General features: G+C 45.0%; 1 protein-coding gene across 1 annotated transcript in view; it reads left to right on the top strand.

The window, feature by feature from the left end:
* ARHGAP26 (Rho GTPase activating protein 26) overlaps positions 1 to 24,076 on the top strand; it is a 406,595-nt gene that overhangs the window by 95,043 nt on the left and 287,476 nt on the right. Inside the window, 5 exon segments of the mRNA XM_006086413.2 lie at positions 4,605 to 4,700; positions 6,298 to 6,359; positions 10,651 to 10,722; positions 16,316 to 16,417; positions 22,009 to 22,119. Of these exon segments, the coding sequence (XP_006086475.1) occupies positions 4,605 to 4,700; positions 6,298 to 6,359; positions 10,651 to 10,722; positions 16,316 to 16,417; positions 22,009 to 22,119 (443 nt within the window).

Below are 24,076 nucleotides of genomic sequence, written 5' to 3'. Positions count from 1 at the left end.
TCTGACTCTGACTGTGTGGCAGGACTGGGGGCACAGGAAGAGGTCCTGAGTTGGCTCCTTGGGAGAGGGTAGGGGAAGAGATATAATTTGTTTTTTAGCATGTTGAGTTTTACCTGGGAATGGGGTTGTGGGGTAAAGCTGTAGTCTCTTGGCGGCTAGTGTCCACCTCTTAGCTCCCACCATGGGAATCCCCTTTCCTCTGGGGAATCTCAGACCCTCCACTTGTAAGCCAGCCTGTATTGCTACGCCTGGTCAGATCAGTGTACCAGGTTTTGAGGGCCACTTTGTCCAGCCCTGTCCTAGGCACTCACACATTATGCCACGAGACTCCTCATGGGTAGTTCCAGAATCATTTTTCATGCAAGATGATGAGGCACAGAGGCTCTGGTACGTGTAATTGGCCTTCAGAGAAGGGAGAGGTGAGCCTGGGGACTTGAGGATCCTTGTGCTGTAAGCAGCTGAGATGCCATCCTTGTTGCAAGTACTTACCTTGGCAGTTGGTCTTTATTAACTAATTAGTTTCTAAGACCAGGAAGATGTGACCGAGTAGCAAATATTTTTAAGGGTAGTTGTAGACAATTTTGGTAACTTTGGAGGTCAGGGAAAGGTATTAGATACAATGAAAATAAATATAGTTGTAAGGTTACCTTGAGTCGGTCATTATGTGGGTGTCCATTTGCATGTATGTTTGTGTGTATGTTAAGTTGTGCAAAAACAGGAAATGGCTCAACTTGTATTATTGGTAAAACTTGTGTAAATTAAGGACAAGAAGGAAGTGGCTTGACTTGTAGTTCAGTAGTACAACTTGTATAAATTAAGGTAGATTCTAACTTTTTAAAAATTGTGATAAACCTTGTCTTTCTGTTAAAAACAAAAAGATTATTCTTGGCTTAAATTCTCTTAAGCTCTGTGCAGATCAGTGTCTGCTGTGGTAGGGCATGGATGGCACCTCCAGGAAGGGAAGGGCGCTCTCCTCTGGTCCCCTGGGGAGCAGACAGCTTTGGGAGCAGCCTCTCAAGGCCAGGCTTCTAGCTGCTTCCATATCCTTACCCACCTGGTCTCCTCACTCAGAGGCAGAGACTACTTACTCTGTAAAGCAGATACTTGTCCTCCCCAGAGGCTGCCAGACATGTCTTCTCTCCACTCTGGCCAGCATTCTGCCTTCTAGCAACAGTAAATATTATTGCTCTGCTTGGCTCTTAGCTGTGTCCTGCACTGCCTGAACACGAAACAGTGGGGTTATATGAGCAGGGTGCCACGAAACTTGGCCTGCACCCAGCACCAACGCCAGCCTCCCCTTCTCCCCTCCTCTTACTGGAATGTGCATGTTGGATTCCTGAGTGCATCAGAGGGAAGGCTCTAGAAATAGGTCTCTGTGCAGCTGCATATCCAAGGTGATCACTCCATAGGATGCAACCAAGCCTTTTGGGTTGAAGTAGACAAGAAGCACTGCCTTTTTAATGTCCTCTTCATTGTCCCAAGTAACAGAGAAGGGGTTTATCTTTTAAATTCTTAAAAAAACTTAAATTTTTAAAAATGATTTTAGAGAGAGAAAAAGTAAGGGGGGGGGGAGAGAGAGAGAGAACTTTGGTGTATAATTACAGCTAGTGATGATTACCTTCCCTGGTCCCTGTTATTGGAGGATTCATATATCAGGGAGAAAAGCCCAGCCTTGCCTAGAACTCAAGCTTACAGAACAGAGTGCTTGTACAATGTGTCTCACTGGATCTCCTGACAGCTGGTGGGTAAGGTAGGGCTGACAACTGTCAGATGAAATGATTGAGACTTTAGGAGTAATCCTGGGTTAGTTACATATCTGGTAAATGATGTAGCTGAAACCCGAACCCAGGAGCCAGTGGAGGTTGGGGTGAGGGCTAGGGGTCGGGGAAGGGATTGTTCGGCATATAATCAGAACCCCGTGATGTGCAAGCAGAGAAGGGAGGTCCTCCAAAGCAAGCTTGAGATGCTGTCCCAGAGACAGGGGAGCAGATGCCAAACAAGCAAAACAACAGGTGCCCACTGCACCTTTAAAAAAGATTCCTCTCTGAGGCGTGAGTCATTCAAGTCCATGGTGAGTTCCCTTTCGGTTTCCAATAATTGGGATTTTCATTCTACCCAGCTGTCCTCACTGGCCTACAGCCCAGTATTGACTCCATACCAGTACTCATTACCTAATCTTCCATCAGGGGGACCGGCCTCTTTATCAGCTTTGTGGGGCCCACGTTGTTCTCAGGTTTGTGCTGTGGCGGGGCGTGCTGTGTGCCCGGGACAATGAAATCAGGTTACCTTCTGGTCATAAGCTAACAGGCCCTGCTCCTGGTCCTCCTGTGAAAGGCCCCACAAAGGCCCGGCTGTGCAGAACGAGCCGCTCCTTGATCCTCATTGGCAGCTGCCCCTGGCAGCCCCGCTTTTCAGGTGTGTGCTGGGAGCTTTCCCCAGCGTGGCTTGCATTTCGCTTTATTTTCACTTTGTTGAGAAGATGGTCCAGCTTGAGTCTTTCTTGCCCTACTCGGGGGAGGCACAGGAAGATTTTTACTGTGCGTTCTGATCGGGAGGACATTTTTACTAAAATGACACGGAGCACAGCCGTGCCCACATTCCACCTTGGGCCTCTTGGAGGGCTTTGTCTTCCACTCTGAAAGGTTGTAATTCCCTTTTCTCATCCTGCCTGCCTTCCTTCGCACAGGGTTCTGACTCTCAGCTGCATCTGTGTCTTTCTTGCCAGGGAGTGATTTATGTTCTCTGGGATCTCCTCAGCCTGGGTTGGCCAGTTTTAAGAGATGCCTGACTCTCCTGCCAGCATCTTGAGACTTTTTGCCAAAGGACCATTCCATTAAAGTGACTGAACCAAGGAGAGATGGGAGACTGTTGGCTGTTGTCTCCCTGTTCTCCCTCTCCACTCCGAGTGCCTTCCTCGCTGGTGTAGAGCAGAGGTCCTTGCACGAGCCACAGCGAGCTCGGGACCTGTGCCATCTGAGCCACTGAGGGCTGGCTCGGAGCAGGAGCCTCTCGTATCCAGTGTGGTGCCCCGAGCCCCACACCCAGAGTGGGATGGTCCAGCCTGGCTCTCCCACTGGCAGCCATTGTTTGGAGTGAACACTCAGATTGACGAACTGAACATTGGGGGTTGGATTTGTATACAGCCCCCCCCTTTACCCCCCATATTAAACAGCACAATCAGAGCACTGCCATGTACGTTGGAGAGGAAACAAGCAAAATCAAAAGATGGGAAAAACCTAACCACCAACCTCAAGGGCCAAATCTGGGAACTAAAAAAGAGAAGTGCTGAGGAACATGGGTGCTTTTGTTTCAGTAGGTTTTGTTGATATGTGAAGCCAGAATTCCCCACCCCCAACCCCCATATCTTATTAAAGCCAGGCCTTGTTGCCAGTTATGCCTCATATTTCCCTCCTCTGGGAATTTGAACATAATGCCATTTCCCCTTCAATGAGGGGAACATGGACCAGGGTAATTTGAGTGATTAGCCTAATCTGCAGGAAGGCTGCACGTGGAATTAAGTTAAGCACATTTGTATTGAGCAGCCGTGGCTGTCAGGCCACTGAAAAGTACCTTGGTGGTTTTATGCCATTAGCAGAAGTTGAGGGTTCATAGAAGGATCATTGGCTTTTATTACTGACTTAAATGAAAGCTTATTGTTTACGTTTGACAAGGGCCTCTGAGAGCTTTCTTTATAGATACCACGTGTGGGGTTATACCATGTATGGGGTTACTCCAACCCCAAACATTGCCAGGGCTTTGTTCTCATGGCAGTACGGGGGCGTGGTGACCCAGGGAAATGGTTCGGGCAGACATTTGTCAGGCTGGCCGGCCTCTCTGCTCGAGCGGGCTCTGAGAACTCAGGCCTCACCTGTACTGGAGTTGGAAGAGGAAGTCCAGGTCCTCCTGTGCCATGGGGACAGGGCAGCTCCCAGCACTTTCTCCCAGCTGTTTGTGGTATGAGTTGGACTAGTGCAGTGGTTGGCAAACTGCAGCTCTCGAGCCACATGTGGCTCTTTGTCCCCTTGTGTGTGGCTCTTCCACAAAATACCGACTTCTGCGCATGGGCCATGAAGTTTCAATTGCACTGTACATACGCGCCCGCACGTGGTATTTTGTGGAAGAGCCACACTCAAGGGGCCAAAGAGCCACATGTGGCTCGCGAGCCGCAGTTTGCTGACCACTGGACTAGGGGAGGGTGTTGTTGCATCTGGCATGGGGGCAGCTTCACTGACCACGTGGAGGGTGAGTCACTGAGCCGACCTGCAGGGCTGTAGATGCTAAAGCCACACCTCCTCCCCGACCTCCTAGGCAAGTGGATCCCCCCCTGTGTCAAATGGAGAAGGAGGACTTGCTGTATAGCTGGAGGAATTAGAAATAGGGCCAAGATTGTTAAAGCAAATGCAACTAACATACTAACTTCTAAAGCAAATCAGCATGTTATGTTATAAACAAATGTTTACTATTTTGAATTTATGTTCTTTTGTGCTTTGAAACGGACTCAGGAAGAAATCTGCTAGTTGCTATAGTACTGGAAGGACTAAAAAGTGCAGCAAATAAGAAAACCAGTTCATTTCAGTAATTCACATTTCTTTTTTTCTTACTAGATTTGTCTTCAGCGAAGAGGAAATTTGCAGATTCCTTAAATGAATTTAAATTTCAGTGCATAGGAGATGCAGAAACAGATGATGAAATGTGTATAGGTAAGTCATAACTGTGCTGTTTATCACAACTTCCATTGTCCTTGCTGAGCCTTTTTCTGGAGATAAGAAGAATCTAAGTGTCATAAATTTACAATTACAGCGGAGAGGGTAGAGTTGAGCGAATATCAGGAATTGGGGCTATTCTGGGCTTCTCGGAGCTCTGGGGTTGCCTCTCTCACCCTCCGCCTGCATGAGAAAGCTTGACGGTTTGTAGTGGGGCTCTCCTCTCCCCTCCCTTTAGTGTTCTGCTTCTGGCTGCTCTTGTGCCGTTCTTCCCCACAGCCACAGTGCTAAGAACTTTGAGCAAAAGCAGAACGCAGGTGGATGAGGGAAGAATTAGATCAGAGGTTTCAAATGCCAGCTCATGGGTTGAGATCAGAATGCAGCCATGTTTTCTTTGGCACTCACTTATTTAATTGAATTGCCATATAGATTGAATTTATCCTGAAGTTTCCGTTCTCCAGCTTCTTTGAACATTGGAGAATCGGATCATCTGGCCCCACATTCTGCCTGGCTGCAGTCGGCTGGAGCTATGTAGCTGCTGTTTTCAAATGGGGAGAGGCACTCAGTGTGTAGATCACAATGCTCCCCACCTCTCCCTTTTGTTTCTCTAACAAGAGGCTGATGGTGGGATTACCATTTATCACCTCACTGTGCTGCTTCACTCTTCACCATCACCTGTCTGCCTTTTGTAGGCAACGCTGGGCACTGAGGATTTGCAATGCCAGGACACCTTTCTTTGCCAGGGCCTAGTCGTTGCTCTTTATTCTTCTTACATTGGGCATGTTGGTTGACCCCATGAAGTGAGCAAGAATTGAGAATGTTATATTGAATTAATTCAGCCATCAAATACTTACTGAGTTCCTGTTGCCTTGCAGTGCACCAGGATCTGGGGATGAGCACAGGCAGTTGGGAGACATCTGAGAGCAGTGAAAATCCATCATTGTTGTAAATCCTGAATACATGGATGCCTTCCCCAACATTATACAGATGTTCCACATATCCTCAGGGCTATTGCACTTAATGCCTGTTGCCTTTGGGAATAATTGTAGCACAAGAGATTCTTCCCCTCTGACCAGCATGCTGCAAGCTGTGTATTGCATTTATAAGTGGCTTGGGGATGCAGGAGGAACCCATGGAGAAGCCAGGGATGTGGCTTCCAGTGCCAGCAGCACTGTTTGTTTAGTTCTAGTGCCAAAGAAAAGGTTGTGTTCTGACGCAGGCCCACAACAAAGGTTGAGGAGGTCGAATCCTGGGCAGGAAATCCTTCAACTCTTAAGCGGAACTCTGCCCCTTCTAGCCCGGGGTCTGGGAGCCAGCCAGCATCTCATCAGTTCTGGGTACTCTCAGGAACTGGCCAGTCTTTTCCTTGAAGGAAATCCTTCCCTAGCTGAAGTGCCAGGTGGAATTAACATGCATTTCTGGGTCATCCTTGATGGTTAATGATGAAAAGATAAGGGGAGCCTTGGGAAACAATTGACTTTAGGCTCCTGCTTGTGCCAAGGGAGTTCAGTCCATAACATGATAGCTGTATCTGGAAAGGCTCCCGAAGGTCCGTTAGTCAACTTCCATCTCATGGCCCCTTTCTCTTTTCCAGCAAGGTCTTTGCAGGAGTTTGCCAGTGTTCTCAGGAATCTTGAAGATGAACGGATACGGATGGTGAGTACTGCTGGGCTACTCTTGGTCCCAGATAGTGTGGTCACATGTAGGGAGCACAGGATTTGTTATCAGAAGAACTGGGCTTGGGTTCAGGCTCTTCTCCTTGCGTGCTTTGAGATCTTGGGCAAGCCTTATCTTCTCGTCTTTGCAGGGTTTGAAGCCTTCTCTAAAACATAGGATATATGTACTTGGATAACTTGAGAATGACTTCCTTGCCCTTCTAAAAATTCACTGTATTGTGTATATATGAGGTATATGACTTCTGGGTGTATCTTTACAATGATTTAACTCTTTGGGGACTTAGATTTTTCTATTGGCAGAATGGGAATGAAGGTGCCCCACTCTGCAACTCCCCGTACCCCCTTATTAAATTTATCCAAGAGGTCTTGGAGGGCAGGGTCACTCCTTCACTTCTAATTCTGAAGCTCCTAACAGTGCCTGTCGTGTAGAAGGCACCCAGTAAACGGGAACTTAGAAGTGATGGTAGCTCTAAAAAGTTCTTCAAAGAGAGGCACTGTGAAGTTCAAGGACCAAAGGCTGACCTTCAGGTTCTTAAGAGATCTCTTTTGCATAAGAATTTATTCTGATGTGGTTCAGCATTAACAGGTGAGGGATTCCATATCCATAGGATACCATATCCCTAAGATATCAGGTCTGAGGCCTGGTTTGAAACCCTTGCTGGCTGCATGTTGATTTGTCCTCAGGAGGCTCCAGAGGCTGGGGGAAGAGTGCATTAATGAACATTTTTTTCTCTTCCCATGCTAACAACTGAAATGGTTTGACACTAAATTTCCTATCTTGGTCAGCTTGGGCTGCCAAAATACCATAGACTGGGTTGCTTAAACAACAAAGATTTATTTCTCACAGTTCTGGAGAATGGGAAATCCAAGATCAAGGGGCTGACTGCTGTGGTTCTGGGTGAGGGCTCTCTTTCTGGCTTGCAGATGGCAGCCTTCCTACTGTTTCCTCACAGGGCAGAGAAAGGGTGGGGATGCTCTCAGGTCTCTTCTTACAAGGGCACTAATCCCATCAGGGGGACTCCACCCTCAAGACCTAGTTAGCTTCCAAGAGATCCCATATTCAAGTGCTATCACATTGTGGGTATTAAAAGATAAACTAAAGCATATTAAATTTGTAAGAGCTTATATGAGCAAAAATCAATTCAAATTGGGTAGCACCAGCCTGGAAGTAGTGGGAGTGCTTGCTCTAGCTACAGGAGCCTGGGGAAAGAATAATAAAGAAATGCGGAAGCAAAGCAAATAAATTATTTAATTGGCTATCGCTTAAATGGTTGCCTTATTTGGGAAAGCCTCTTTGTTTGCGATTACTTATTATTAGGTTTTGATTTCTTAACCTTGAGGTATTCACAGGCTTAGGTCTTGGGTTGCTGTTGTAGGCTACTAAGGCATTAGAGCCACGTTGGTCCAATGGCCCCTTGTTTAATTAATTTGCCAGTAAGAGCTTCAATACATGAATTGGGGTGAGGGTGGGGCAGGAGATGCAAGTTAGTCCTTCGCACCCACCAAGACATTATGTAGCCACATGTTTTCCATTTCAACCCTCATGATGACTCTGTGAGGTGGTGCCTGTATCATCCTTATTGTCCAGATGAAGGTGTTGAGGTTTAAAGAGGTTATGCAACATGCCCAAGGTCACACAGTGGCATGGTCCAGATTCAAACCCAAGCATGTGTTATACCAAAGAATGTGTTATGCCAAACAGAGCAGAAGCCTCTCTCACCTTCTGCCCTGCAGAGAGACACTGTTTTCCTTGAGTGCTCATTGCTGGGCGCCTGAGCCAGAATCAGGTGGGGGTGGCAGCAGCAGCAGGGTTGCTGGTGGGTGGAGGCCGGGAAAGCTGTGTTTGTGCACGTGCTAGTGCCTGAGAAAGGGAAATGATTCTTTGGAGTCTGATTCTTGGCCGAGCCAGTATTTGGGGGTGGGTGGTGTGGTGAGCAAATCACGATAATACCCCGCAGATTGCTATGGCCTGCAGCAAGGGAACAATGACTGGATTATTGTACTTTTCAGCTTGCCTCTGCAATTTTATTATTAATGTCAGTGAGTCGAGTTTCTACTGTCTGCATCTGAGTCTCTGGTCATCGCATGCCCCTTCCCTACCTCCTCGCCCTGTGACAGCTTCATCACCAATTCAGCTCAGCTTAGCAAAGCTGCACCTTCTTTGGAAAGCCTTCCCTAATGCCCTGAGATATTCGGCCATCCTTTGTATTCTCTTAATATCTACTTCATGCCTCTAATTCTGCATTCAGCACAATTTCCTGATGATCGCTGCACGTGTCCCATCGTAAATAGGAGTCCTTGAAGGGCTACTGTGTCCCTGATATTTGTACAGTGTGTGGAACTGAGTGGAAATTACACAATCATAGAATCATAGACCCAGGAGAACCTTATTCCTCACCTCTGCAGTCCCTCATTTGACAGATTAGAAAGTTGAGGTCTTACAAAGGCTGATGGCAAGCAGTGGAAGGACCGGGGCAAGGACTTGGGCATCCTGAGTCCCAGGTGAGCGGCTACTGCTTTTCTATATTTAGCATTTACTTAGGGCTGGATTGTCAATCATGGATGCCCTTTGGAACAACTTGAGTTTAAAACATACTGATGCCTGGGATGAAGTATAGAGTTCTGATTTAATTGGTTTGGAGTGTGGCCTGGACATAGAAATAGTTAAGAGCTCCCCAGGTGAGCCTAACATGCGACTGAAGCTGAGAACCACTGACTTAGGGGCTCAGACACTGTTGTGGGCTTTGGGGACTGACACTTGATTTGTGGAAAAGACTTAAACAGGTGAGCCAACTGAGTCACATCAAATAACAAAAATCAAACAAGTTAAATGACACTGCACAATTCCACCATTGCTCTCTACTAAAATAAGTGGCCTCAACATTGAGAAAAAGGCAAATGGCAACGAATTTGGAGATCTGCCACCTTCTACCCCTCCTTTGTCCAGTTAGGTCTCTCTGTGTCCATGTGTGCTTCTGGCATGTCCTCTGTTGGTCGCATTGCAATGGATATGCATGTGATTTAGAAAAAATAAAGCTTTGTTCAAATGAGATTCTTGAAATAATTAGTTGAGCAACGAATAAGCAGCGAATGACTTAAGAGGAAAGATTATGAAATATTGTACTGATTTACAAAAGACCATGGAATCTTAGAGCTGGAACAATCAAGCCCAATTATTTGTAGGCGAGGAAATTGGAGCCCAGAGAGGTTAAATGTTTTGTCCATGGTCATGTAGTTGGCAGCCAATCAAGAAATCATTCATTCATTCATGGAGTCATTGAAACATATTTGAGTGTTCCTTTGTTTTAGGATTCTTCTGTGTTTTGGGGATGGTGGTGGATAAGTGAGCATTTACATGAGGGTGTGTGCATATATGCATGCGTGCGTTCTTGTGTGTGTGTGTGTGTGTGTGTGTGTATGTGTTGTGTAGTGGTGAACAGAAAACTTTAGCTGGCTTTTGTCTTCTGAAGAAAACCCTTGGTGGGTTGTTGGGAAGTTTCTTTGGATTCTGTTGGTGGTCATGGAAAGCCTCCCTAAAGAGGTGACCTTGGGGCTGAAACTTGAATTGAACTATGTAATGAGTCGTCCTCACGGGGATTTGGGGACAGAGCATGTGAGTTAACAGCAAAATGCAAAGACCTAGAAGTGGGACAGGTTTGCTATTTGAGGTACCTTCTGGTGATGGTATAGTTGGAGTGCAGGACCTGAGGAGGTGAGGCTGTGAGATGAAATCGAGAGGCAGCCAGGTTAAATGTTTTGTCCATGGTCATGCTTGTTAACTACAAGCATCCTGATCATAGTCTATCAGTGGTATAGGTCTACACCAAGTCCAGATGGCATGGTTTCATTCCGCCAGATATCAGGTGCTCTATTTGTTTATAATCCAGACTCAGTGTTGATCTGCTTTAAATATATCTGCTTAAATATAATTTGGGTGAATAAGCATTTCCAAGATGTCACTGGAAGCTTGAAATTTAGATCCTACCTTGTCACTAGTTTCCCTCCACCTTCAATTGGTTGCTTACATTTTTAGAGGTCCTAATTTTTCTTTCTAAACAATCAATTTTAATCCTGCCTGGGAATAATACCATGCTTTGAACTGATGACTAGACTTTGACTTGACATGCTGTCAGTTTCAAGTATTGTGAACAGTTTCCACATGCATGGTGTTGCTTACTCACATTTTAGGTGGAGACATGGGAGGCATTTTGTGCCAGAACTGCTCTGATTCTTTACTGATACTGCTCTTGCGTCTCCCCCCACCCCACCAGATTGAGAATGCCAGTGACGTGCTCATCACGCCCTTGGAGAAGTTTCGGAAGGAGCAGATTGGGGCTGCCAAGGTGAGAAATTTCCAATTCTTCTTGGATTTTAGGGCGGGAGGTCTGGAAAAACACACCTTCTTCAGAAAATCTTGGGCGGATAAGCCTGGAACCTAGTTCTTCACAAGTGTCTGAAGACAGTCTGTGTGCTCATCCCCAGAGCAGTCATTCTAGTATTTTGTTATCTAGTTCATAAATTGTCCAAAAGGTAGAAACCATGCCTCCTCTGTGTTAGTAGCTAGATACCTATGTGCTTGGACAACATAGGATTGATTATATTTATTGTGAGGTCCAGGACTCGGAACCTAGAACACGGGTGACAGATTGGGCCCTGTGGTTGTGGCACGCTGTTCTTAGCTCACTTTGGCTGTGTGTGCAAGTGAGTTTTCTCGCTAGACCTTTACATTTTTTAAGAGAAACTGAAAAGTCAGAGTTTTATATGAAATAGCCTGGTTTCCCAAAAAAATGTTGGCAAATAATTAAAAATATATATTACACATTGTGCATGTCAAAAAGTGGGACTGCTACAGCCCAGAGGTCACCATTTGTTGTCACTGGCTTGGTGGGACTGTAGCCCAAACTTGGCTGATTCTATTGTGTTACTGAAAGACCGCAAAGGGAGTCTTGTTCATGTTTAAGAGGTGGAGTCTCCCGGGTTTCTCGCACTGTGAGAAATCACTAGAAGCCCTAGCTAGTTTGACCTTCAGTAGAGTGTTAGAGACCACCTGCAGGGAAGATGTTTTCATTGGAATCAATGAAAGTAGGAGGATTTTCCAGATTTTCTTCTTGCTTTTCCAAACTGTGTCCTTTAGCCGCAGTCCCTTGCGCCACCTGCAGGGTGTTTTGGGCAGCGTCACACTCTGGCCTGTTTTATGGATTTGACTCAGTTGTGAAATGGTCTTGAGAGGTGCCTGTAGGTGGGAAATGGATAGCTGAAATGTAAGAAGTGGGGTCTTCTCCCCTTTCCCCCAACCCCCAAGTGCATCTGCTTTCTAAAAATGAATATATCAAGGCCTGAGATAATGCTCAGTTCAGTCATTCTTTGAAGGAGGAACCACGGCAAATATTTTTCTCCTAATTCTACAGCACTTTTCTACCAGTTTTACAGTTTACATTTATGAAGAAATTGGAGATTATTGGTTTTTGTATCAGAGATTAAGGAATGCCTAATTTAAAGGGATGTCTGTTTCATTAGGATTTTGTCCAAGACTTTGAGCAAACCCAGTGTTCCTGGGGAGTGTTCCTCCCCTGTCCTCGCTGACGCAGGCCCAGTGAGCAACTTCTCTTTAGTGGCTTTGAGGCCTGTGCCTCCCACTCCTGAAGACACGTGGCAGCGGCTCCGGAGGCTCTGAAGAGCTTTGCGGCGGAGGCAGAGCGGACCTGTGCACTGAGTCATCTTTCCAATAGTCACTTCTTGCTCTGAGCACAGACGCCTCTCATTCTGGCCTCTCCTGTCGGCGCTGGTTTGAAGGTTTATCAGTTAGCACGGGGGAGGAGCGGAAGCCTGTGTGGGGCTCCCTTTGGGTTAATAGCATTGATCAGAATGACAGGAGCAGGTACTTTTCCAGGTTGGGTGGTGGGGGCAGGGGCTATAATGGTGAGAAATACGAGAATTAAAAATTTTAAGAAAAATGGTTGCTCACCAAAACACGTTTCTGCGCATACACATTCCATTCTCTCATTCCTGATGAAGAATAATGTGGTGATGTTGGGGATGATTGCTTATCGCTCCTCCTTTGTCATTTCTTTCTTTCAGTATACCTGTTCCTCTCTACCCCTCCATACATTTCAGAGGTAGTGAAGAAACAACAAACCCTGTACTAGGTGATCTAGAGAGAAGGTTTAAGAACAGTTAAGATCCAGCGAAGGCTGTTTAGTGGCTAAGTTCAAGTTTCTGAACTCTGCCTGTGTGATGTTAAAATTACCCTTCCTCCTCTTGTCCCCTCTGGTGCTGCTTCTGTTGCTGTAACAAGCTGTTGCTACTTGCAAGACACTGCAGTTAGAGTGTGGGGTGTGAAGGCTGCTAGGGAGGTGGGCTCCTGGGCTTTCTTGTGTCAGTGTGGCTTCTCGGGTAGGTGCCACCCTGCAGCTCGGTGTGACCATGGCCCTACGACGTTTAGAGTTCTGAGTTTGGGGGAGCTTATTTTTCCTGCAGCCCTAGCTGTGCTCTCCAGTGAAAGTAGAATAGACATTGGTGAGCAGTGGTTAGGTGTGGACACTCGAGCTAGGTTGCTTGAGTCCAACTCTCATTCTGCCATTTGGATGTAAACTTGAGGAGGTTACTGCTCCATGCCCATGTCCTGAGCTATAAAGCAGGGATCACAGTAGTACAGTGATGGCGAACCTTTTGAGCTCGGCGTGTCAGCATTTTGAAAACCCCTAACTTAACTCTGGTGCCGTGTCACATATAGAAATGTTTTGATATTTGCAACCATAGTAAAACAAAGGTTTATATTTTTGATATTTATATTATATATTTAAATGCCATTTAACGAAGAAAAATCAACCAAAAAAATGAGTTTGCGTGTCACCGGTTGGCCATCACTGCAATAGTACTTACTTCACAGTTATTACAAGGGAGAAATGTGGGAACTCATATAAAGTGCTTAGAACAGTGTCTGTCATATAGTTATTGATGTTAGTTATTATATTCCATACACATAGTTGATTCATTAACAAAATGAGCGAGAGCCTGCTGTGTGCCTGGCCCTGCGCTATACACTGGCGTCTGGTAGAGAATAAGCACAGGTGTGGTTCTGTGCTCATGGTGTGCCTGGGGAGAAAGACATCAGGCACAGAGATATAAGTAAAATGCAACCTCCAAGTGTGCTATGAAGGGTTACCATCCTGGGCCACGGGCCATGGAAAGCAGGTGGTGTTCCCCATAAGAAGGAGGTAGGTTTAGATGTGGGACCTCATCATTGCCATCGCCACCACAGCTACCACCATCTTGGTCAGCATCACTGAGATTTACTACACACTTTGCATGTGCCTGGTACTCTGCTAAGCATTGCACATGGTTTATCTCATTTAGTCCTAACAATCCTATGAGGAGGTGGGTGTCCTTATCCTTATTTTATTAGTCAGTCTTTGAGCTGAACGAGGAACCTGAGGAATTAGCTCATGCAGTCACCCTCAGTGTACAGATAACATCTAGTATACCACGTCCTGCAGAGGGGCAGTGGTTTGTTTAGAGTAAATCCATACAGAGCTGGGACTGTAGGATCCTACTCTGTCCTTCATCCCCTTAGCCACCACCGTGGAGGCCCTGGAAGATGAATACCGCCCTGTCCCCGAGTAACTGAGTAATACCACTCTCCCATCTTAAGAGCATTACGTAAATCTTAGTGTTAATTCCCCCAGAGGTCTTGTTGTGGCTTGGACAGCACTGCGTCTCTTTCTCTTTCGCTTTGGCTGTCCTCTTGAACATGGAATGTGGAGGCTCAAGTTGCCAGAAAGTCATGGGATTCCAGTGACTCATGTTCCCAGCCTTTTCTCACCTCTGGTTAGCTGCACTATCCTGGCACAGGGTTCTCCTGTCTGGGCTGTCTGGCAGGGCTGGTGGAGTGGCTAAGTGAGCATTAACTGGGACATGGAGCCGCAGCTCAGAGTCACTGGTTTCTATGAAGGAGAAGGTTGCTTGAGTCAAGTGTCTTGCCTGTACCTCTCAAATTTGAAGGAGTAATGTCTCCTTGGGCTTTTCTTCATTTGCTTCTGCATGTTTCATTTTTCTTGTATGTAAATAGCCTTTTAAGCAAAATTCAGATTTGTAGAAATGGGTGCGCATCAGCTAAAATTGAATAGATGATCATTCTGCTCAATTTGTGAGGCCTAGAGGTTTGCTCTTCACCAGATAAATGGTGTCTGACATCACAGGAGCTTGTCGGGGCTTTAGGTGACGGCTTCTTGGTGACTTTTGTGCCACTTTGGCTGTGTTCTGTCCTGAACACTTACTGCTCTCCTGCTCTAGAAGCCTCCACTTGGCCCCTCACCGTATCAGCAGGTCTCAGCTGCCACCTCCCCTCCCCAGTGGGGCCTCTTCTGAGCACCCTACCTGCAGAATCTCTGTGCCTGAATCCTGTTTATTTCCTTCCTAGCACTGGCAGTCTATAATTATGCTGTTTACTTGTTCAGTAGCTGTGTTTCTTCTCCTGGACCATCCTCACCATGAGGGTAGGGACTGCTGCTGTCTTGTATTTCAGTGCCTAAAAGAGCCCAACACAGAGTGGTTTCGTGTTATATTTTTATTAAATGAATAGAGATGTCTCTGAGTTTTCTTATCTGGCTGCGAAAAATTTTCATCTGTTAGAGGCCTTGGAGTTGCAGAAAAATCCTCTGTGGGCTCCACATACTTTAAAAGCAAGAATGATGCACGGAGTTAGTAAATTTGATCCTGGTTAGCAGGCCGGTGCCAACCTTCTCCCACCCATCCCCATTGGGATATAGAAGGAAGAGGCGCCTGTGACAGTGTGTCTCAAGTGTGGTTGAGACGTGGGCTTTGGAGGCAGCTTGTCCTGGGCTCGAATCCCAGCTCTGTCACTCTCTGTAGGTTTTTACAAGTTAATGTCCCTGGGTCTAAGTTTTTCTCATCTGTAAATGGGAGATAAATATAGAACCTCACTGACTCAAGCATGTGGTGGGATTGCAGGGATTATTATGTGTATTATGATATTTACATTATTTTTCATTTTAAACGCAATTAATATAGGACAATAAAAATATCCTAAATGGAGGGGCAAAAGCATGCATTATTCCATTGCCTTACCTCAAGTATTTCCATTTTGGAATCTTCCCATCTAATCTTTGTCTCTAGGTATATACACTCAATATAGGACGTACCAAGTTTATATCATGCTATTATTGCTTTTCATTCTGTGGTGAGAAATTTTCCATATTACTGCCTTGCCTTCCCAGTTGTATATGTAGGATGTTCTATACTTTAATTATCCCAAATCCTAACCTTGGGCAGTAATGTTACTGCCACTGTTTCTCTCTCTCTCTCTCTCTCTCTCTCTCTCTCTCTCTCTCTCTCTCTCTCCTGTGATTAATGATGCTGCAATGGACACATTTGTGGAGATAATGCCTTCTTGGTTTTGAGTTATTCTTCAGCATACAGACCTGATTGTGATATTATTGCATCAAGGGATATTTGGTTCTCTACAATAAGTACTTTTTGAACACTATTAAAGCTGGATCTCTGTCAGTCTAGACTTGTCCCATTTAAGCTGTAAGTAGATCTTCTACTTTGAGATTATCTTCATAGGTAACTTCCCTCCTTCATCTGGCTTTGAACCTCCTTGTGAGTTAGAAACTAGAAATTTCTATTTCACAATTAAAGTTCTTAGACCGTGGAGTCCTGGCTTTGTCTCTATGAAATACTGGTGTTTACCTTGTTTCTAGCACTGTGGTGGTGCCTCAATGATAGACACTCAAAGCTCTCAGGCTGTTGATAGGCGGTTGCTTGATTTAATGGGTATTACCTGAAGAGTAGGAGTGGGATTGTCTGCTGTTGTCCCGTGTCTGAGGGAATAATGAAGCCATGAAGATGAGCAGAAAGGTTGACCCAGCTTGCTTTAGTTCATGCAACATTTTAATCTTTTTCTCTTTCTACCAGGAAGCCAAAAAGAAGTATGACAAGGAGACAGAGAAGTATTGTGGAATCTTAGAAAAACACTTGAATTTGTCTTCCAAAAAGAAAGAATCTCAGCTTCAGGAGGTAAGAAATTGTACTAGGACTGAATAAATTGTACTAGGACTAAATCTGAATAAACTGTTTAATTTTACATGGTGCTGGGATATGTACTGGTTACTCTTTGCCAGGAAGTCCTAGGTTTGGAAGAGACCTCGGAAACCAGGAGCTTGATCCGATGCCTGGATAGCCTTTCTATCATCCCACCCACACCACCCCCTTTGGTGGCTGTCCAGCCTGTCAGGGGCAGAGGAACGTGCTGCTGGTCAAGATCACCCTCTTCCTTGTTGGGGAGCCCTAATCACTAGAATGTGCTTCTGCCTTGCAAACTGAAGTCTCTTTTCCTGTTTCTCTCCCCCTTGACCTTGATTCTATTACTAGTACGTCACCTTTGACTTTCTGCCTATGTCAGTGATTTGAAATGTTAGCATCTGAAATGCTTTGGTCCTTCTCCCATAATATTAATTTAAAAAATCTGTTTGTTTTTTTTTAAAGCACGACTTTATTATCACTCGTATGGTTTGTGGTTTGGTAACCTTGTTTGAAAAAAGTCAATTCTCTGACCTGCCCCTAGTCTTTCTGGATTTGCATGGGGTCTTTTTAAAGAGTAGTTCACTTGGAAAGAAAAGCCAGATTGCGACCCTGGCACAGTGACCATGTTTATTTTGTTCATGGAGGTTTACATGGCCAGGGAGTTTGCATTTCTGGGAGACACTCATAGTGAAACTCCAAATCTGGCTACACGAATGTCGTTTTATTTAATTCTTAACAATTTGCTGACCTTTCTCAAGTAACGTAAAGAGCAGCTATGGTTTTCAAGCTAGCCCTCTTTCTTAAATTTCCTTTTTTTTTTTTAATAGCATGTCAGTACTTTTATGAAGTGAAAGTGCATATGAAGATGGTAGGGTCAAAAGTTGAAAGATGAAGACAACTCAGGAGACAGTGGAGTCTGATCCCCTCCCAACCAGGATTTGTTAGACATCCTGGGTTAGGGATGTGTGGTTCTCAGGACTCCTTGCTTGGGTATTTAAACCAATTGTTTGAATGACAATGAGAACTCAGCACCATCTCCAGCAACTAGTGTTTATAGTGGACTTTGCAGACCAGTTCTGGCCAACCAACCAACAGCAATTGAGTAATTGGTGCGAACTGTAAAAGCAAATGAATGAGGAGGTGATTCTTAAATAGCACAGCTATTTGGGTAAATCAAATGTGACAGAGAAAGCTAAAGAAATACTTATTTTCATTGCATGTTATATAAAGGCTATTCACAACTCCACGTGGGGATATGGGCACTAGACGATACCCCAGGATATGTGATTCTACAGGATAAATATATAGTTCCACTTAGGTTCTGTCCTGGGACAAGTACTCATCTCTCTGAGCTGTAGTCCCTTTGTAAAATACTCATGAAATACCTATCCTGCCTACTTCATGTATGAGAAGACAAATTATAGCTGCTACACAAATATAGAGAATTATCCCTATGACTGACCTGTTTTTCATCCCCTATTCCCAAATTGAGTGGTAATTTCTTTTTAAATTTTTTTTTTAAAAAAATTGATTTTAGAGAAGGAAGAAGGAGCGAGGTTGGGGGCTAGAGCTACATTGATCGATTGCCTCCCATATGCTCCCTGACTGGGGATCGAAACCTGCAACCTAGGTGTATGTGTCCTGACCTGGAATTGAACCTTCAACCTTCTGGTGCATGGGATGACGCTCCAACCAACTCAGTCACACTGGTCAGGGCTGGATGGTGTTCCACTTGACTGCCCTCATCTGTTGGAGCTGCTATAACAGAATACTATAGCCTGGGTGGCTTTTAAGCAACATAAATTTATTTCTCTCCATTCGGGAGGTTGGGAAGTCCAAGATTAAGGTGCTGGCAGATTTGGTGTCTGGTGAGGCCTGCTTCCTGGTGTACAGACAGCTGTCTTCCTGCTATGTCCTCACATGGTCCGAAGGGGTAAGGGGGTTCTCTAGGTCTCTTTAATAAGGGCAGTAATCCCATTCATGAGGACTTCACCCGCATGATGTAATCACCCCAAAAGCCCCACCTCCAGGTGCCATCACATTGGGATTAGGTTTCACATATGAATTGATGGGGAAGGGCACCAGCACTCAGTCTGTAGCACAGGCTTTGCCAGTATATATCTTCGTGGGTATTTTTTCATTATGCTCTTTGTTACAGTCCTTTGTGTTCTTGTCTGTTACCCATTCATACGTTCTGAGTACACTGAGGGCAAGGGTGGGCTAAAGGTCTTTCTTGTGAGACCTGGCCAGTGCAAATGTTGAATGCATATTCATGTGTCAGGTACTGTATTGAGCATTTTACATAGAATCTTTTCAACTCCTCACAGCCACCCTATGTGGTACAGATTTATTCCCATTATTTTACATATAAGAAAGCGGAGGCTCTGAGACGTTTACTAGTCTGCCCGTAGCTGGTCAGCGAGGATTTGAACCCTGACTCCTGACTGTGGAGCCCTTTCCCTTAACCCAGTAAGCTCTTCTGCGTCTCTCTCTGTCTTAGGAGAGAGGGATGGTGCTCTGCTGCCTACCTGCCATTGTCATTAACGTGTGTCAAGCAACTAGGACTGGCCAGATGAAGGGACCTTGGTGGTCATCTGGTTGAGCCTCCTGAACTTACCTTTAAAGGAACTGAGTTCCTTGTAGAAGTCTAGTGGTTTGCTCAAGGTCTTCCAGCTATTTAGTGATACTTCATATTTATATAAAAATCAATTTTTAGCATCATTATTAAGCACCTAATACACATTTAATGAAATCTATTTCCTTTGATTATCCAGAACTGTTCCCTGATTGCAGGGCTCTGAAACCAATACTTACAAATGCTAGCCCATCCCTAGCCCTGGTGGGTGAAATTATAGGGCAGCAATGTGGAATGACACTGCTGCCATCTAGTGGATGACTTTTTAAAAAATCAGTGTATTCTTTAGCGGTTCAGAAGCTACTTCAAAGACAGTATTGTTCAATAGATGGTCATTGCACACTTCTGTGAAAAAAGTCTATTCAGGCATTGGGTAAATTGTGGGGCTGAAATGAGCGACCTGCCTTCATGGAACTTACCTTCTAGGACAGTGGTTCTCAACCTTCCTAATGCTGCGACCCTTTAATACAGTTCCTCATGTTGTGGTGACACCCAACCATAAAATTATTTTCATTGCTACTTCATAGCTGTAATTTTGCTACTGTTATGAATCGTAATGTAAATATCTGATATGCAGGATGTATTTTCATTGTTACAGATTGAACATAATTAAAGCATAGTGATTAATCACAAAAACAATATGTAATTATATATGTGTTTTCTGATGGTCTTAGGTGACTCCTGTGAAAGGGTCGTTCGACCCCCAAAGGGGTCGCGACCCACAGGTTGGTGGCCCACAGGTTGAGAACCGCTGTTCTAGGAGAATGTCTCTTTTCCAGGAAGCACAGAATGGTTTGGTGGGTCTCAGACAAACTGGTAGATTTAGTTTCTCAAGTAACAGGCAGGGAAACTGTCTTGAGTGGCTTGCTGGGTGGGTTGGAATCCTGGCTTACAATTCCATTGCAGGGGGAGCTAAGGATGTGGTAAATTCTATGGTCCAGATGAGTGGGGACATTGGCAGGAGACACATACCATTCCATATGGGATTTTTTCTCCCTTTTCCTTTGGAATCAAATTCAGTTATGTGTCTGTTCTGAGAGCTGGGTCCTGATGGCCACATAGAGATCAATTCATTCATTCCTTAAGTGTCCGCTAAATGTTTTACTATGGGTCAGGCACCCCTCAGGGAACTGGGATAGAAAAATAGAAAATGACACAAGGTCTTTTGCTCTTACAGCTTTTATTCCAGTAGTCAGTACACAAGGAATGAGAGGAATAAATAATAATGTTACATAGTAATAAGGAAATAAAGTGGGAGAGAAGATGGAGGCTCCCTGAGGTAATCCATCTAAAATAGTGTCATCAACAAAGGCTGCTCTGAAGAGGTAACACTTGAATGGAGACCAGAAGGATGAGAAGGCGTGATCTAAGGGAAAAGTTGGGGTAGTGGTCCATAATTGTGGAACCTGAATGACTGGGTCATGAAATAGAGTAGAGTAGGCTGGGACAGAATGAAAAATATGGAAGTGTTTTGTATTTAGTTATAAATGTACTAGAGGTCTGATGCACGAAATTCTTGCAAGAGTAGGCCTTCCTTCCCCTGGCTGCCGGCACCAGCTTCCCTCTGGCACCCCGGACCCGGGCTTTCCTCTGGCCGCTGGCAGGCACCTGGTACCCAGGCTTCCCTCACAGCCCCGGCTTTGTCCAGAAGGTCATCTAGAAGGACGTCTGGAAGGTCGTCCGGAAGGACGTCAGGTCTAATTAGCATATTATGCTTTTATTATTATAAATATTTATTAGGTAATAATGCCAAAGGTATTTCTTATTGTGCACTGTAGTTAAAAAAAAAAAGGGGGATATTTATCTTGGGGAAGAGCTTTTCAGGCAGAACGGACACCAAGTGCAAAAGTTGTGAGACAAGACGGAGACTTGGCGTGCTGGAGGGCAACGAGGAGCCCAGAGTGGCTGGAGCACAGTGAGGGTGGGTTGGGGTGGGAGGAGGTGAAGTGGGACGGGTGGGCAGGTCACACTGGGTCTTGCAGACCATGGTGGAGGCTAGAGGAAGGCATTGAAGGGGCTGTGAGAACATCTGATTCAGATTTTAGGGAAGGTATTCTGGATTGGAAGGGGAGGGAGAGATTGAGAATGAAAGTGGGGAGAGCAGTTAGGAGAGGAGCGTAGCTGCTGGAGATGATGTGGCTGGTTTAGGGTAGGAGCAGGGATGGAAACCCATCTATTCTGACGTCCCTGCTGATAATAACAGAACACTTCCTGGTTTTCAAATTGTTTTCATCCTTTAGCTCGTTTTATCTTTGAAACAGCTCTGCTCAGAGCAAGGGCAGATATTTTCATTTCCACCCTCCAGGTGTGGGGAAGAGACCCAGAGAGGACCACGGACTTGAGCCCGTCTCACCAGCTAGAAAAGAATAGCGCTGCAGCTCCGGCCCAGGCATTTGCTCTGCCAGCTCTCTGCCTGATGCTGGGCGCTGCTGTTTTTCTCAGAGGACTTTTCTTCTGGCTCCTTCACCCTGCCTGACTGCAGGAGGCACTTTGCCGATTGTCAGAATGACCCTTTTCTCAGTTGCAGTCTCAGTGGCTGAGAGGACATCAGGGCTGTGGGATAGTCAGGGAAGTCAGTGTAGGGAGGCCGTACTGCCTAGTGGTTCAAAGACAATCAAGAGCCTTGGAGGCACATCAACCAGGACAGAAGTCCCAGCTCTGCCCTGTACTTCATTTTCCTCTTGTAAATTAGAGGTAAAGATAATATCTTCTTTTCAGGAATTTCATGAGTATTAAATAAATAGAATTAATGAGGTTTGAATAAGGTAACATATAGGTATGGGCACAGCGCCTGGCACAAAGTTAAGTGCTCAGCTAACCATTATCATTATTCTTATTTCTGTTTGATTTGTTTTTAAAAACTATCTCCAGAGATTTTTCTGGCCTGCTTGTTAAATGTTCTGCTTGGGAGGTGACTTGATTTTTCTCTGAAATTCCATCCTATTTGTAGGCAGACAGTCAAGTGGACCTGGTCCGGCAGCATTTCTATGAAGTATCCCTGGAGTATGTCTTCAAGGTGCAGGAAGTCCAAGAGAGGAAGATGTTTGAGTTCGTGGAGCCTGTAAGTAGATGCTCTTCATTGGTGGTGTTTCCATACTTTTATCCCCATCCCTTATTCCAGCTACTTAGGTGGCAAACGATCTAAGCTGTTGATGAAGAGGTTGCCCAGCCCTGATGCTGGGCCTTCTGGTAAAGAACAGAGCTTTCTCAGTCTGGCCTCCCTGGGTTTTTCCTGTGGTCATTCCCGTACAACTCCAGGTACGGTGGTAGTGCATTCCTCTAGCCACCCTGGGTGGTCCTATCTGGTTTGCAGGTGGAATTAGTGACAATAAGGGAAGAGTGGAGTTTTCATCTTGCCAATCAATAATGATTACACTTTCCTCCTCCCTCCCCCCTTCCTCTCTCCCTCAAATAATCCAAAGGTAGTAGTAACCCAGGAAATAGGAGAATGTACAGACTTTTCTCTTTTGCCTCCTGTGTTCAAAGCACCTCTTCATCCCACTGATACATTAAAAGATGCTTTATAATGTGATTTCTCACTCTATTTGTTATAACCAGAGTCCCTGGGTGCACTGTGATGGGATGTGTACTTGGGCAGTGTCTCCGTGGCCACGAAAGGTTGTAGTATGGGAACAAGTCTGGCTTTGGTTTAGGCCACCCCATCGTGGTTGTAGTTACATGCATGGAGCTGCCCCACCCCACCCTGGCACTGTTCAGAAGGCTTCATAGAAACACCAGAAGATCATAAGGGTCTCAACTCAAAACTCTTTCAGACCTTGCATTTTTCAGTCAAAATGCAGCTTCTGACTTAGACCCAAGCCTGGGATCTCTATCCACATAAGATTCTTATCGACCTAGAGTTAAGAAAGAGTGATTCTCTTAAGCAAATAAGAATAAAACGATAAGAAACTGAAAGAAAGTGACTATTTTTTTAGTAAAGAGTGTTTTGTACCCCATGTCTAATTTATAAACTTTTGGGATGCTTTTTAGGCATGTAGACTTGCTGATAGTTTTTTCAAGGCTCCAGATGGCTTTGGGATTTGATGCTGACATCTTTTACTAGACTGGAATTTCACTCGCGGCCACCTTGTCTGGCAAAGTTTTAAAAACCCTTAATTACTTTAGTCTTCTTATCTGAATATTGGAAACTTTAGAGCCAGCTTCCTATCTAGCAGTGGTCTCTGCCACAATGGGTGTGCCAGGTGGGAGAAGCCACCTGTCGGAGAAAGCGAGCTTGTCGGTTTCCCTGCTTACGGCACAGAGGTGTGAAAGCCAGGCTTTCATTCGGTGGTTTACCGAAGACTGTTTCCTGTGGTTGGCAGGAATGAAAATGCTGTCTCAGAATTTGCCTTTGGCATTTTTATTTGCTTTTACTAGAATTTCTAGTGGGGAAAAAAACACAGTGTGATTCTAATCATCCTTATGTTATGTATAATATGCTGATTAATATTACTCCATAGTTGCCCAATTTGGATGAGTTGCATTTTAATAGGCCCATCCTACATTTTTGAGCTGAGGTTTTTTGTTCACTTTGATCTCTCAGTAGGTATTCCTAGTGAATCAGATATTGTATCTTTTAGCTTTTGCTGGTTGACAAATAACCACAGAAACCTCATACAAGAATAGGCGTTATTTTTTATATCTCTGTGGGGTTTATCCAATCTAGGCTAGGCTCAGCTGGGTGAGTCTGCTGATTTAGGTGGGCTTTCCTCCTCTTCCTCCTCCTTTCCTCCTTCTTCTCCTTCTCTTCCTCCTTTTCCTGTTTGTTTGCCTCCCCCCGCCCCCAAGAAATCTACAGGGTTTTATCCTTCTATGTCCTGGCATTCTGTTGTAGTATATCAGTGTCTTGAGTCTTTTGAGAGGCAGTATAGCATCATCGTTAAGGGCTCTAAAGCCCGACTGCCTAGATTTAAATCCCAACTCAGCCATTTCTTAGCTGTGTTTTCTTGGGGGAAGTTATTTGTTCCTCTGAGCCTCAGTTCCCACATCTGCAAAATGGGTAAATAATACCACCTTAA

This window comes from Myotis lucifugus, unplaced genomic scaffold (genome assembly GCF_000147115.1).
Source record: "Myotis lucifugus unplaced genomic scaffold, Myoluc2.0 scaffold_28, whole genome shotgun sequence".
Lineage (NCBI taxonomy): Eukaryota > Metazoa > Chordata > Mammalia > Chiroptera > Vespertilionidae > Myotis > Myotis lucifugus.
Note: the sequence above shows the minus strand (reverse complement) of the source record. Positions and strands in the feature narration are given on the sequence as shown.